Source organism: Hylaeus anthracinus, unplaced genomic scaffold (genome assembly GCF_026225885.1).
Source record: "Hylaeus anthracinus isolate JK02 unplaced genomic scaffold, UHH_iyHylAnth1.0_haploid 12002, whole genome shotgun sequence".
NCBI lineage: Eukaryota > Metazoa > Arthropoda > Insecta > Hymenoptera > Colletidae > Hylaeus > Hylaeus anthracinus.
In genome coordinates, this window is record NW_026534349.1 from 7,075,494 (window position 1) to 7,091,963 (window position 16,470).

General features: G+C 43.4%; 1 protein-coding gene across 1 annotated transcript in view; it reads right to left on the reverse strand.

The window, feature by feature from the left end:
• Positions 1 to 6: 6 nt before the first annotated feature.
• LOC128891614 (uncharacterized) overlaps positions 7 to 16,470 on the reverse strand; it is a 58,760-nt gene continuing 42,296 nt past the window's right edge. Inside the window, exons 10-14 of the mRNA XM_054151242.1 lie at positions 15,781 to 16,052; positions 12,580 to 12,758; positions 11,272 to 11,400; positions 10,827 to 11,012; positions 7 to 9,903 (exon numbers count right to left, since the gene is read on the reverse strand). Of these exons, the coding sequence (XP_054007217.1) occupies positions 8,882 to 9,903; positions 10,827 to 11,012; positions 11,272 to 11,400; positions 12,580 to 12,758; positions 15,781 to 16,052 (1,788 nt within the window). The 3' untranslated portion in view covers positions 7 to 8,881. The remainder of the gene's footprint in view (positions 9,904 to 10,826; positions 11,013 to 11,271; positions 11,401 to 12,579; positions 12,759 to 15,780; positions 16,053 to 16,470) is intronic.

A 16,470-nucleotide genomic window follows, 5' to 3' on the forward strand; every position in this document is an offset into this window, starting at 1 on the left:
TTTGTCCTGGAGTTTAGACTTTGGACGAACTCGGACGATCAAAGTGATGTTTGTTGTGATTTGAAGGCACTTTTGGGTAGATGGATATTGCGATGATGAAAGGTTGGAGTCGGTTGAGCTGGGTTTAAAACGATTGTGATTGTCGAGTGAAGGCCTGGGATCTAGAGAAAACTGGTCCCTGGTTTGATGGTCAAAGTGATATTGTTTGTTGAGAACGTTTTCGACTAGATTCATATCTTGGAGTCTCAACCATATGGGAACTATTGCTGCTCTAGTCAAGAAAGGATACGAATTATAAATTATAATCACGGGAGTTTGGAAAAGTTGGTGTCTGTTTCGCTACGTGTCAGCGGAGGTTTGAAACGATTCCGACTCGAGTGCTATTGTTTGTTGTGGTTGTTCGGGACTTGCTATCTTCTGAAAAAGATCGAGGAAGTCAGCATGCGTTCAACGAAATTGATTAATCCCGAGAGAAAAAAGAACCTAGTCTGCCAAATAAAACAAGTCTCCGTCGCCATTTTCCGGCCACGCGGATGACAACACCTCGAAGAAGAATATCTTGCAGCCCTAACTACGTCTCCGCTACGATCGCCATGAAACTCGCTTCACCGGAATCCCCGAGGACTCCGAGGAAAATAGAGAAAGCGGTTAATGGAAGGACGGACGAAGATGATCACCGGGAAATTCCCGCGGAACTTACCTAAAGAAAACCAGCTGCCAAAGTAGACTCGGGTTTAAACGAGGGACGTGGGTCGATCAGTATCGACAGGAAGGATTGAAAATCCCTTTCAGCCGTGTGTCTTCGGCATCCCTTCCACGCCTCGGGAAGAATTCTTCGCGCTGTTAATCAAACTGCCACCGAAGGAGGAAGCTTCTTTAGGAAATTTACGACGGTCTTGGGCTTCTAATTCTAAGATTAGGCGGTCAGTCGCGCTGGTTAGCCTTTTTTCCTGCCGGTGGAACCCCGACGAATCCCTGGTTTCGTGGACAAATGGACGCGTCGCTGCGCTGTAAATCGCCTAACCAGGACTCTTCCGTGTAGTGGAGTATTTGACGCCGAGACGCTTCGAGCCGGAGGATCGACGCGTTTCCTAATTACGTGGTTACCGTGGATCGAGGTAAATCGAGTCCAGAGGAGAAAGTCGAAGCGTTGGACTCGATGAAGATGTTATTCGAGGTTCATGGTGTTAGTAAAGGCTAGGCGATGAGTTCGGGGCGCTTTACAGGTGCGGTGTTTTTGTTGTTGGGATGTTACGAGCGCTGTTAAATGTTGAGAATGTTGACTCGGTGGACTACAGTGAACCTTGATCGTCGGGTTAGGGACGAGTGTACAATCGACTAGCGGTAAGCGACGAATCCGTTGATTGGTAACGTATTGGTAGTTCGTTGTTTTCGTCTGCGTGCGGACTGGTGAACGAGAGAGGAGTCTGGGGTTGTTTGGTAGGTCGGGGATCTTGTGCGAGGGATGACAATAATTTGTGCAGTTCTGACCGAACTGCGTTTCTGTTGTAAATTATTTGGTCTGTAAATTAAAGTACATCTTGTTAATTTAATTTGGTTCGTAATTGTTAAAATCCCTCTCAACTCGAGTCTCGTAAAAATATAAACTAATTGTGTGCTCCGTCTAACCCGATATATGTATTTATAGTTAGCGTTGGATTAATTTCCCTTACTGCACGATTGAAATTCTTCTTTCCCTGCGAGTACCATTTTTAAATTACAGCAGACGTCTGTTCCTAAACAACATATGACTCGGTCTAAATATTTAATACGAACTACTTTCTGTTGTTTCCATTCTCCGAAAGGGATGAAATTCTCTTTCTCCTCGTTTCTGCCTCGTAATTAATCATTCGCCGGTCCGCACGCAGCTTTAGAGATGTTAATCGATAAGGGTGTTTCGAGTCATTCTTCGATATTAACTATCGATAAAAGTAGCATAAGTTTGTTCGGTATTTAAACTCCAGCTGACGACGGAAATTCCTTAGAATCGCACCCCTCTCCCCCCCCCCGCCGCCACCGCCGCCGCCGCCGCCGTCGCCGTCTCCTCCACCACCCCATGCGGAAGTCCGACGAAATTCGAGGAAAATTGCGTGGCTCCGAGAGATCGAGTTCGGTTCTCGATTCATTGTCCGCCGTCTCCCGCGAAACGATTCCACCGCTGCGATGCATTTTTTTGCGCTCAGGCTGACGTTGAATTGTCGAGGATATCGACGGCTGACGTGAATTCCCATTTCACTTGGAGACGAGCGTGACTCTGTGTTCAATTTACGATTTTTAATACAGGCATGCGTCAACCCTTCGCGTTTCAGACAGCCCGGGGACTATTTGAATATCGTTACTTGATTATTCTTATTTCGATACTGTTACTTGAATATTCTTATTTAAATATTCGTGTTCCAATATTATTATTTGAACGTTTCTATTTGAATACGCTTACTTGAATATTCTTATGCGAAATATTATTATTATTCTCTATTCTTAATTAACAGGAATTTAATTTAATTTCTTCTGACCTCACCTAGCGCAATTCTTTTAATTATCTCGCGACCCATTGGGTGCGTTGTAACTTGTACATACGTTTCTAGCCCAGCCTTCCCCGTTTTAACAGGAATTCGATGGTGTCAACGAGTTTATGTGAAACGCGACTTTTGTCTCAAATAATTCGTCTATTTTCATCGTTTACAAATGTCTAGTGCCAACTCGAGCGTAATCTAGACGAGTTGTTTGTTACTTATGAATTGTGTTTATGTGAGAAAGAAGAACGATAGATTATTTTACAAAATATATCGTTTACAAGGATATATCGTCCTCGGTGTCGAGTAAAAAAATAAACTCGACGCGACGAGGAAAAATTTAACGGCGGAATTTAATGAAGCTGAATGCCAGGAGAAAATTTCCAGAACTGCCATAAACGGGGCACGTTCGCGTGTACACGAGCCTGAACGTGTCCGTCATTTTAAACGCGACCTTAGTACCCTTTCGAAGGCTCTAATCGCGCATCCTGCGTCAGTCTTTTTCCTCCACGGTGGAAAATAAACGGGATCCGATGACACGCTCCCCCGCACCCTCTTGTATTTACAAAGCCGCACCCCTAATTCTAAGCTAAAGGTATCTTTTCTATCAGCTCGCCAGTCATTCTCGTCCCGATCACCTCCACGAGGTCTCTGCCGAACGATGTTTGCACCATAATTGGTCCAACAAAATGCAACAAATATTAACGAAATTCTTCTACGAACAATTTTATTACTTGTAATTTTAATATTGTACCGAATATTTTTACATTTCTGTTCAGATATTATATTTTTTTAACAGTTTTACTTGAATATTCCTATTTGGATACGAGTAGAAATAATTTCATTGGTAATTATATAAATTTAGTATCGTTTATAAAAAAACAGTCGCGTTCCTTATCGAATATCTTCGTTGTACCTACCCTCCAGAAATTTATCGTTCCATCGTTGCCCGACCAATTATCGTCCAACACTCTCCACTGGAAAATAGAAACAATGAGTATTGCAAAAATAAAAAAAAAATCCGATCTCTTTTCTCCCTAAGTAGAATCTAACGCCTGTCGAGGGTTGAGAAATGCTGTCAAAGGATCACTTTCACTTGGATTCCTTTCGCGAGACTTCAAAGGACGAAACGCAGATTTCCGGGTGCCTCGAGACGCGCAATCGAGTCGAGGAAACTTTTTGGGTGAAAATTTTGTTCTCCGGGTTTCGAGTCGAGGAGCTGAAAATGTTAAGAAGGAATCCAAGTTTCTCAGGCAATCGAGCAATTTTCGTGGAATTGCGAGAGTTTTCCAGGAGACCCCTTTGTTTGCATCGCGACGAAGCATTAACGATGCAGCAAAAAGGGATACATTTATTGTTATATATATATATGTATATGTAGAAACTATTCGATAGCGGATCGTAGAGCCGAATCGTGCTCAGGATCTCCACAAATTCCCATGAAAATGATACAGTTATTTATTAAAAAATAACAATTTCTCGTAATGTAAACAAAAGTATGATATCGGCTGCTAACATTTTTCATACGTCGTCTAAAACAAACATTTTTTTAGCAATTTCAAATTCTTTTGTCCTTGTTGTTTATGGATTAACCAAAGGAATTTACGAAACGGTAGAGTCCGCTCGAAATAAAACGATACTTCGTCGAAGGACTCGACGTATTTTTCCTAAAGAACAATGTTGGGTCGAATAGCTTAATCGATCGGAAGGTAAACGTTTAATTGGCGTTTTGCGGATAATTTGTGGGGAATCTGTGCAAATAAAGGATGTGTTCTCCCCGGCAGTTTAGTCGACGATTGTACCTACTTGTTTACCGATATTATACACACGAGGCGAACTGGCTGTGATTATGTTAGTGTTACTGACTACGTCGACACGGTTAATAATAACGATGATACGATCTGTAAATAGTACCGACAATTGAATATAAATACGATTATATACACTGTGATTCGGTCACGGGCATATAAACGAAGAGCCGTCACCCTTCTCCCCTCTCCCCCATTGTGTATCGGAACAATCGATTGCCTGCAATAAAGTCGAAATCGTACCGCGGGTTCCCGTAATCCAGGCGTCTTTTATCTGGCAAAACCCCGTTCGATTTCAGTTGTTGTACGAACGATCGTCATCCACCATTGTCGAATCAATTAACCTTCCATGGTTGCATTAATCGAATGAAGGATTCAAGGACGACACGTTACAGTGAATCTCGATTCTGGATTGTCGTCTAATTATTATCCGGTTTATATTTTCTAGAATATTTATTTTATGAAAGCGTCCTAGATCAATTTCTTATTTTACACGAAGGTTGCAAGGAGTTGGATTATTTCAGTATTCGTCGTTTTTTCTGTTGAAACTTTACCAGTTTATACTAATTTGGTATTCGGTTTGCGTACCGATTTGACTTTACGAGTACTATGTATTTTATGGAGAAAGAAAAATCAGACCCGGAAGTGATTCTGGCCGATATTGGTCAGACATCTCAGTAAGGCGTCCTCCCGTCTGACTATCGAGGGTGTATTCTACTTAGTCGCTGCAGTACACGTCAACGCCGTATGTTCCAAGGAGTCGAATCTTGTGTGTAATATATTATGAGACAAATTATGGATATTTTCATTCAGTGTGACGTTATTATGATATATTTATACCTCTACTTCTACAATATTCGTACCTCTAAGTCCCCGAACGTGCCCGAAGAATATCAATATAATATACGTAGCGCTTCGTTCTGATCAGAGGTGGGCAGAACTTTCTTCGAATATTAAACAACAATTCTAAATTCTATCCTACAGCAATTATTCCCAAAGTTCGACATAAATAACAAAATATGTACATAACTCACATCGAAACTTGCATCGACCAAGAGGCTGACGAAGAAAAATAAAAACGTGATATCTCTCCCTAGCTATTCCGATTTTATTTTACATTTAGGCACTTTCGCCCACCTCTGCCTTCGTTTTCACCGAAATTTGTACACGTCGAACGCCGGTTCTCGGCTCTTTTCACCTTTCAGGACGGGGAGGGACGACGCGAAAGGGGTAACAACGTGAATTCCGTAAACGTTTATTACGACGAACATAAAACGTATAGTACAAGCCTCTGTGCGGCATTCAGAGCGAATTTACGGCCTTGCCACGCGATACAGAAACGACTGTGCGCTTTTCCGTCATCCCTTCCAATGCGATTCAAGCGTGCCTTTAATTCTTAAACGGAGGAGAAAAAACATTACGGGAAGAACGAGAGGAGTACTTGCAGAGAGAGAAGATCGAACGCGTCCGAGGCGAGGGATTCGTTCCCACTCGTTGCCACGCGTCTGATACTATAGTCTTGATCGATTACATCAATTACTGGCTACTCTTACGATCTACGATCACGCTGCTGACGACGGTAAGTGAAACTCTCGGTTTGCTTTCGTCCTTGAGCGACAATGAAACTTAGCGGTATCTTAAGGCTCCTATTCGATACGAATTCTAGAACAACGATAGTCGTGGCGAGCTCGTCGAGAAATGCTTCGCAGGCCTGACCAATTTTTAATAATAATTCTAAGATAAAAGATGAAAGAATTTGAAATGGAAGAATTTAATATGGGTCACAGGTAAACTATTTTGCCAGTTATTTTGAGTTATGCTAAGAACAAAATTTTATAAAATTTAGGGCTGCATTCTACGTGTAAAAATAGAGAAAAAAGTCCTGGGGAACGAAGGTCCATGCGCGATTGATTTTCGAGTTACAAATGATTGAAGTCGGAGCGCGGACTCTTTGGCGCAACGCTATCATGAATGTCTCCCCTAAGGCGTTGCGAGTAGCACCGAAATTTCGGACACCTGTATCTCCGAAAGGAATGTTTTTGGGGGAGATATTTGTTAGGACTTTTTCGTTCCATTTAGAGCGTAGAATATTCATCGATTTTTGTACATTCTGTTATTGTATCATACGAATATAGTACTCCAATTTCTACGATCCACATCGTCCTACTTTAATATGTAGAACGCAGAAAATATAATGTATGCATTGGCCCAGAGAGATCAGCAAGCTAAACAACGTAATCTAATTCAATAAACAGAACAAACTTTTCATCTATGTACCTTGGGCCAAAAGTTTCCTTTATTTCGAAAGCGAAACCCTTTAAGAGAGCTTGGAAACTATCGTTCCGAGCGATCTCACTTATAAAGGCCACCATCTCTAGAAATACGGTGCATAAACGTAGATATCGGCGGAAAGCCCGCATAAAGGTTCGAGACTCGGAGGCAAGCAAACCTGTTATGGTTCTCGAATCGCTCTGCGCGACTTTCGCGTTTCTAATATCAACACGGAAACTTTTCACAGCGAGACTGTTGACGCGACGCGCCCGACGGTGAATATTCTGTTGACTTAATCTGTCGGTAGCCCCGCGCGAAACGACGGCGGAAATTGTTGTTTCGTACGTTTTACCTATAAATTATTCAGGAATGGGAAACAACGGTTGCCTTTCCAGTTTTGGGACTGGACCATCGTTCGCTCGATTAAATCTGAATTATTTGTGAATTTAATAGTAATAAAAACGTGGATTAATCGCCACCTCGTCGCACGGATCACAATAGATCTATAGTTACATAATTCTACGCGATAACTATGAAAGAAAAAAAAATACAGGATTAAGTGTACCTACGGTGACGGTCATGTTACCGACGAAGCCACGGTTTATTCGTGCCACTCTTAATAAATAAAATCACTCTTCGGGGCGATCGCTCCGTACTGGTCCTCTTTATTTAACTGTAGAATTGAAAACGTATATGCGACAATTTGATAGTCCTTACCGATCGAATAATTCTAGAAAAATAGAAAACGGAGTTGGACTGATAATAACTAACAGAAATTTTCTAGGGAGGTAAAACATTCCTTCGAGGTGATAGGAATTTATTCGCCCAGTCGCTTCACCTTTAGAATAAATTTCCTAGCTCCTCTATAAAAATCTCCGCCGCTCCTATATGAACGCGGCCTTGGCCCAACTGTTAAAAGACGGTTCGACAAAAAAAAGTGGTTGCAAAGAAACAACTAAGAAAGCATTTTCGAGGAACATGAGAAACAAAGGTTCGAGAATCTGGACTAATTAGCCTTGCCATTGGAACAAAGTCGAACAGTTTTATGGTTCCCTCCAAGTTCAACCGTGACCTAAAGAGGAAAAAAAGCACGAATGGGTCTGAAAACCCCCTCTTCGGTTGCAAACCTGTCGACGATCCCCGATTACGTCGATACCGAAGAGTTGAGCTAACTCAACAAGATAACCCGAGTCCCGGGCTCCTGGATCTTTTGCATTTAACCAGCGCGAGATAAATTGCACAGATAAATCAAAATGAGACGTCTATATAGGCGAGGATAATTCCCATTAAAGCGGAGGAGCCAGGCAGAGGCGCTAACTTCCGTCTCTATCCACTTATCCTTGCGAAGCACGGAAGGACTATTCCTCACAATTACATCCTGATCGATCCCCCAGGTGGCCGTGGATCCTTTCTAAAGGGGGCGTTTATGGGCTGGTCAACGACGCGGCTGGAATAAGGGGAGAGAATCTTAACGTGAGATGGCGGCTGACGGGGCCAGGGGTTGGGGAGCGGATAATTGAATAGTTTTATGATTCGACCCTTAAAACTTCACCTCTGAGAATGTATTTCGTTGGTTACTCCTGCGGGAATTAATTAACGATCAAACGGGAAAGTGGCTGGACATGGCGAGAATTATTAGGCAACCACGAGAGAACTCTTTGGTAGAAAAATGGTCCTGGAATAGCTTTCTTCGGATTCTCAGTTTGGCCAGATTAAATGTGCGTTTAAGAGACTCGGGAAAATTTTGTGCCATGAGTACAGGAGACACTAGGACTTGGAATGAACCAATAAGATGAGGTTTTTCGTATTTCAATTGACTGCATCGTTAAATGCAACATTGTAGGTTACTTGAAGGTCAAGCCAAGTGGTGGACGGTTAGTCAGTAAAAATCTGACACCAGCCCCAACAACATCTTAAGGGTGTCTTTTAGAAGATTTTCCCCTTCGCCACGGTAATAAAAACAAAAAGCGTTAAAGTCTCCCTACAACCTGACCTCAAGGTCATCGAGATTGGAGAACAAATAACATCCTACAGTCGAAGAGGAACCGTCGTCGACGCACCCCGCGAGTCGATTGACTTTTAAAAACTCCCTTTCAACCGGCACGGAACGTGTTTAAAAGGATGGCCATTCGGAAAATAGGTGGCCAATTCGCTCAGTCACGCCGGTGGCCAATTTCCCTACCATCGATTGGCTCCTTCGCTTATCAGTGAACGCATCGATCCTAAACTTAACCTATCCCGTCAGCAGCGAGAAAGAAAGACAACCTCCTCGACGTCACCGGACTCCCATCAACACTGCAGCTGCTTGCACTGGACGCCTATCTCCGTGCACCTGCACTCCAAACAAGGCCCGGATAGTTCAGTGATGATCCTCCCGACGCGGTACATCCTCCCGTAAATATTACACCCGGCCAGCTTCAGCAGACCGGTCACAGAGACCGGGATCTCGTTCTCCAGGACCTTCGAGGGCGTCGCGGTCTCCGCAACGGGCTCCCTCGCGTCCTCCGTCACCTGCGTAACGTTCCTGTCCGATGTAGACCTCTCAGTGGTGGATGCACCCGTGGTACTGGTACTGGTACGGGTACTGGTACCCTCGCTGCTGGGTTCGTTATCAGAGTTGAACAGGAGGTCAAGGACACTGTCCAGGGAGAACAGAGTCTCCACGTCTTCGGAAGGTTTCACAGTCGTCGAACGAACCTTGACGTCGTCGATCTCAACTGGATCCTTAGCTGGCGACACAGTGGAAGCGTTCCTCGAGCTGTTTGACTGCAAAGGAATAGAATCTACGGTGTTGGTAGGGTGGGAAGTGGTGTGAACCATTCCCGACAGACCGCCCCTATCGAAGTCTCCCTTTATCGGGACAGTCTCCGAAACGTGGTTCGGTGTCTGATCGCTGTCCTTCGAATTGTAACTCGTCGATATCCCTTCCTCGGGGTGCGACTCGCTTCCGTCTCGATTGGCGGCGTATTTATTCTTGGAGAGGAGCTCGTCGTTTCCTTCTTTCTGGCTGTAATCGTACGGATGGATCAGTGGCAGCTCGTCCATGTAATCGAAGTTGGACGTGTGCGGGGGATGATTGGATCCTTGGGTTTGCAGAGGGTTCAAGGTTGTCGTGGTGGTCGTCCTGGGTGTGGTGATACCGTGCTCCACCAGGTAGGGGATCATGTCTTCTATAAGGGAAGGCAGATCGGGCGCCGGTTCCGTCTTGATCACATCGCGGAACGGATCCGGTGACACGATCGGCTGATGGAGGGATGGCGCGGTGGCGTCCGCGCGGTCCAACACCACCGTGGGCGACTCCTCTGCTTCCACTGGAAGGATTAACGGAGATAAAGTGACGTTCGAATGGTACAATAGTTTCAGGACGAGAGAAAGTACGAAGAAGGATGCTGGAAGTTGATTGGGGTATGTTTATCGAGGGTAGGAGGTGTTATAGATGGAAGTTAAGCCTCTGCGAGTTCTAATTGGATACAATCATTTTGACGATGCCTTTTTCCTGGTGTTGTTCACGTTAAACGTGCATTTAATTGAATATAAATTGTTATGCACTTTTGTCAAGTAAATCTGGTCACTGGAATTTTCTATTAGGTGGAAACACGTTTGTCATGACCCGTTGTCAAATGAATGCAGACTACTGAAATTGTACATCGGTCGAAAAGAAAATCAAAGAAAATAAAACGATTATAAAACATTCCCCATAGATATCTGCTTCCCTTGTTAAACATTCAACGCAAAGGAAACAAGGCTAACGATACTTCTCAAGATTTCTGAGTGATCCGAAAGAACTGTCACCCTTCCAATAAACAATTCTCAAGAGTATATCCCTTCTCCAATTTCATCCTTCTTTTTTTTTTTCTAACAAGAGACTACGTCGTCTTCTTAGCCGAGAAAGTGTCCCTGGCGATGAATAATAACACCGTGGAAAACTGTAAAGGTATTTAGATTATGCCCTTTAGGTATCCCCCCGTTGCTGTATAACCGGCTAAAACTTCCTTAAAACTGTCCGTGGAAATTTACGACCGGGTCACACGAGCCGCACCGCGAGATTTATAGTCGTAGTAATGCCGCTCTTAAAACAGTAAAAGTTTCATCCTAACAAGCTGCGAGCTCCAGCGACGGAAAAGTGTGCCGAAGCTCGATGACGATGGGGTAGATGAGGGTGGAAGGGTGTAGAGAGGGGAGCTCAGATTTGTTGCGATTTTCGTATAAAATCCAGGGGTTGTTTCTCGCGTACCGCAGACGATTTTCCCGCAGCAGGTTTCCTCGGTGTTTATTCTTCGACAGCCGATCTTCAGAGGCGGGCACTTCTCCGAGGAGCACACCACTTCGCCGTAGTAACACATGCAAATCACGCAGATATTGCTGCTCGGCAGAATCTCGCCGTGGCGGTGTTCCATATTCTCGAAGAGACAGTTCCCGGCTGAAACAAAAACACGGCGGTTTCTTCGAACGAAGTTCGAAAATAAAAATTTGAATAAACTAGGAGATCGAGCGACGTAGCGAAACGTTGGCGGACCGGTTGTAGAAAAGTAGGTGCTACGGTTGGAGAAGAGTTGGGGAGCTATAGTAACGGTAGCAGGTGTCAAGTGTCGTTGTCAATGATGGATAATGTTGTAGTATGGTTGTTTATAATATACTATCATGGCGATTTAATTGAAAAGCAGAAAAGATGGGTTTACCATCGCCTTTGCGGTGAGAATTCGTGATGGGCGCTGGAACAACAGTGACGGCTGTGCCAATTTCCAGATTCAGGTCCGTGGAGTGATAAGGGGCGCCGAAATAGGGTGGTTCTCTCGGCACGAAGCCACCTTGTGACAAAAAAAAAGTCGACTTCAAGAAAGAACGATAAAAAGGCACGACTTAAAAACTTATCTCTGTACTTTTGAACGTGTCCTATAATATAAAATAGAATTTATTAATATGTAAATCGGTAATGGAGACTGTCGAATATACTGTCGATTCACTTCGTAAAATTACTCTAAATAAAAAATAATAATTGATACAATAATAGGTATATAATAACTAATGTGCTAGTCTCATTTAGACAAGATCATTCTTTTCTGTTTCATTTGTTTCATACATGTTTTTCGTCGCTCCGTTTTGCGTCACGTTGCAACGGCTACACGAGTCTCGCGTAATAACGTCGAAAGCGTACGAAATTATATAAATCCACGGTAGCGAGAATTCATGAAAAAAAAAAAAAAGAAAAAGGAAAGGAAATATATTGAAAAATATACTGTCAAGTCCAGTGCGTCCGTTTCAAACCGGTAAATTTTACAATCCCGCAAAGCGAGAGCCTGCGAAACGCATGCACGTCAGCGTCACGTTGATCGCGATACAAAAAAAAAAATATATACAAACAAAAATACTACAACTTCGAGCGTCCGTCTCTCGGGCAGCAGCTGGAAATTTTCGAATTGCGCAAAACAGATCTCTCTAAAATGAATAATAAAAAAGAGGAGAAAAACGAAGAACGACGTACGTGTTGACATCGACGCTCTTCAATGGCGCTGCAACGTGTTTCGTATTATTTAATTATTCATTAGCAACTCATGGATATTCATTCGATACCGACATCGAGCATCGTTTCTTTTGTTTATTATTTCTGGGTGAATTGTAAACGGAAGTAAAGAGTTTTGGAAGTTATCATTGAGTCGCTAAAAAATCAGAATTACAGCATTGACTTATCGAATACATTTTTGATGATTCGTGGGAATATCCAGAATTTGTAGTTAATTCGTAACTAAGCTTTACTAAAAATTCTTTTAAAACACCTGATCCACTTGAACCGGCGTAATGAACAGCACTTTACCCGAAATGCATCTCCGAATCGGTCCTATAGTTGGAAACCCTCTCGTATCGGTGCGCGAGACCAAACAGGCCAAGAGAAATAAAAATCTCGCTTGTCGGATGTGCGTCACGACGAATATAAAATTTACGCCTCGCGTAAACCCGCGAGAATCCCGAATGCTTAGGATACGACTCACCTTCGGTCTCCACAGGCGGACTGAATCTGTTTTCCTGAGTAGCGATATCGTAAAATCCAGAAGTGTCAGTCGGCCGTAGCTCGGGCGGTACGACCACCGATCCGGAAGGATACCCCGTGACAGGCGACGGAACCGTCTTGTCTTTCACCAGCGCGTCTGCCGCCACGAATGGAATTATCCTGCAAGGAAACGCGGAGATCCACCGTAGAAACTCGTCGGCAACGATATCTACCGCGAACTCAAGGATTTCGCTATGCCGAACAACTTAATTATTAGGAGGTTGCATCGATAGCCGCTGTTTATGTATACGTGGATTTCACTGCGAATACTTGATCAGTTGCATCAAATCGCCAAAAAGTGATTCTTATTCGCGACAATGCTCGGAATAATGAAATAATAATTTAAGAATTTTATTATAGAAAATATATCGTTAGTAATACTTTCTATATTTGAGTTTCATTTTGACTAGTACAGTTGGGAAAGGACCACCTTAACAAAGGTTATTGATTACTGGTCTGAAGATCAAGGAAAAAATTGTTTCGCCACGAAGATCTCCGAATTTCTATGAACCTCTACAAAAATTATTTCTATTTCCAAGAACGAGGAAGACGGGACGTAAATGAGATTCATGATGTAAATAAATATAGTATATACATACATCGCAGAGAGAAAGAAAGATCACTCCTCGGTTAAAAAGAACGTGGTATGTCCTATGAATAGGTGAATAACTCCTAGAGTAAACGAGAGAAAACTTTTAATTTCCAAATCCTTTCGCTTCGACGATTCTTTGCGCAACAACAAGTCCCGTGATTGATATCCCTGCATTCCCTTTTTGCACGGTTGAAGCGTCCCCAGTGTCCGCTAATGGAACGCCCGTGCCAACGTTTGGTCCACGATTCATATTTCCGTCGATGATGTCCATCGGACGTCTACAAGCTGCCCAGTTCGCGTGGAAAGGTACACACACCACCGGAACGTGTCCACGGCATCAGATTGGACCGCGCGCGTACAGTCGAGCGTAGCCGAGGACATCAAAGGACCGTAAAGTTCGTTTGTTTCTTTGCATTAACCAGCATTGATTACTATGTCCACCGAGGATGCGGTCCTATAATTTCGAGCGAGGCTTTGAAGCCAGCTGCACGCTGCTCTCCTAAATAGTCACCTGTCTAAGCACCGACCGCCGCCTCAATGCAACTTGACTCTGGCAGACGGAATGTTGTTATTCGAGCAAACAAAGTAATAGTCAAAGGCAAAAGGCTACTTTGCGCGGGACAGACGCAGGGAAACCTGGGAAATGCGTTCCGTGGAGGTGCGCCGGCTAGCGGAAGGCTTTTCACCCAATTCAGTTCCAACGAGTTCCTGCCATCGATTTCAATATATAGGTCTTCGCGTAGAATGCCTCCGCGTTTGAAGCGGAGTCGAGTACGTCGAAGCAGAATCAATTGACCTCCCAAGGTCACAGGAGAGGCGAATACCCCCACCACGGAGCTACCCGCGATTAAATTTCCGTTAAAAATATCGTAACCCGAAGAAAGTATTAAAATAAGAATGAAAATGTGCAGTGGAAGTTCTGCGGTTCTTATAAGAGGATCCGCTCTTGAGGAAATCGACTTTGAAAATTTTTCGAGTGCCGACGAGTGTTGCCTAGCCATGTCTGACCATTGCTAGCCGTTTCCACTTACGTCTGACGCGGCGATAGCCAACGCAAACGTATACAGGGAGCTATGCACAGTTTTTTCGTTCGATAAAAAAGGTTGAATCTTTGGGTTAAATTTAGTCGAAAATGTGCAGTGGAATTTTCTTATAAGCTCCGATTTCGAGGAAATCGACTTTAATCATTTGCCGGGTACTGTCGAAGAAAGTATTAAAATTGTAAGTTAAGAATTTGGCATCACCGTGTCTCGTCATTTTGTATGGTGTTTCTCTTCTCGAAGTCTCGCGCTAGCTAGTTAAATAACTATTGTCGAATTCTCTGCTTCGACTGCTCGATCGATAATTAAATAAAGAGCTCGATAGAAAAAGAAACGATAGTTCAGAGGTCGCTTCGCTATATTCGAGGACTTCGAAAGGGACCTTCGAAGGGTAACCCAGAAGCCTCGGATAGCACGGCTCCCGATCGATGAATATGCAAGGATATCGCGCTTATTCGCCACAAATGTCGCCTCGATTCCATCGATTTCTCGGTTTCCGTTGAAACTGATACGAAACCCGGGCCACGGCAAGTGTCTCATCGCGGAACGGAGGAAATGGGAGAGTGAAAAATTAAATATCCACCCTCGATTGCATTTTTAACGGTTACGAGCAGCGGTTGGAAGCGAGGAGGTGGCAGAAGGAAATTTCATTTTTACTTTTACGACAACCTGCGTCCCTTCCGTTTACAAATGAAACGATCGAGAGATAAGAGTGGAAGGACGCGAACCAGGAATTGGTTTTGTTTCTTCTTGATCCATGGTGAAACATTTTTTAGAATAAACTAGAAATTTCTTTGGTCGAAGAGAATCTTGAAAAATCCGAGTGTAGCGGGAAAATAGTGAATCGCAAGAGTCCATTCGGGCGGGGGTTGGAGGCTTCATCCCCAGCTGGTACAAAATTCTCCATAGAAAGGGGTTTTCTTTGCCATTTAACTCGATGGTTCTTTCAGAAGTATACACAATAAACGGAGAGAAAGTAAAACAGAGGGATCAAAGACTACAGACTTCTATTGTTACCCTACGACCATTTCGATTCTCTTGTTAAAATCACAGGTGGCATAGGATCACAAAGGGGATGACGGAAGAGAATCACACTTTGCTATCCGATGTGTGTACCAGTGTTGGCCAAACTCCAATTGTAACGAAGTTAATTTCAATTAAAATCCGAATGCGATTTGAAGTTGACTCAATTGAAATCCAACATCCCAATTTATATCTCTTCGATTCCGACTGAAGCTGGTAGCAATTGAAACTGGATTTTTAAATACACCTGACGTTTTTTTTTTTTTTTTTTATTTTTCAATCGAAGTACAGACTTTTCGATCGCGATAGAAGCGACTCAACTTCCCCCGTCGCCTCAAAGATTAATTGCAATTAACGTTTCAGTGGATGGAATCAAAACTGATTAACGTCGAACGCCGGACTACGGTTCCTGGAATCTCCTATCTGGTACTGTTAATTCGTTAGGTCAACCACGTTTTGTGGACTCGTGGACTGCTATTTACCTTACCTGACATTCGGTAGCGACGGCGGTAACGTTGGCTCGCCGTAATCGTAATCGTAGTCCACTCCCTTCTCTCTGTGAGTGATGTTCAGTATGGCTTCGACGTCCGGCGGAATTGACCTAATCGGGTTTATCGTGACACCCTGAATGTGACCCACCGAGACGTTCGTTTTCACGGTAACGTTCATCACCAGGATGTCATCCGGCATTAGTACACTGGATGACGTTTTGGCGGGCGCCCCTTTAGTTATGGACTCCGTTGTCTCTGCTGGCTCCATCTAATCGCAACAGGTCCCATTGTTAACCGTCAACCGCTGAATCGACATTGATAGCTAATTTCGATTTTAATCGATCGATTCTGGAAATCAGTTCACCCGCCTGTACACAGGGTGTCCAGTACAAAAATTGCGACAGGTTTCTTGAAAACTGGTGTACTCGTTGTATTAATTGTAAAATTTATTCAATCGAGTAAATTTATTCGTTGTGTATATTTTCGGTATGTTTTCCATTAAGTCACGAATGCATAGAATCCGCGGTCTACCAATGAGGATGTACACTTCATTTTTAGGTGTAATGACTATAAATGAAATAAAAATGGTTCGAGCAAATGTTACTCGGATTTATAAAATTAAAATAGCACTCATTCCAAACCCTAGAAAATTAACTACCATTTGCTGATACACAAAATACAATGTC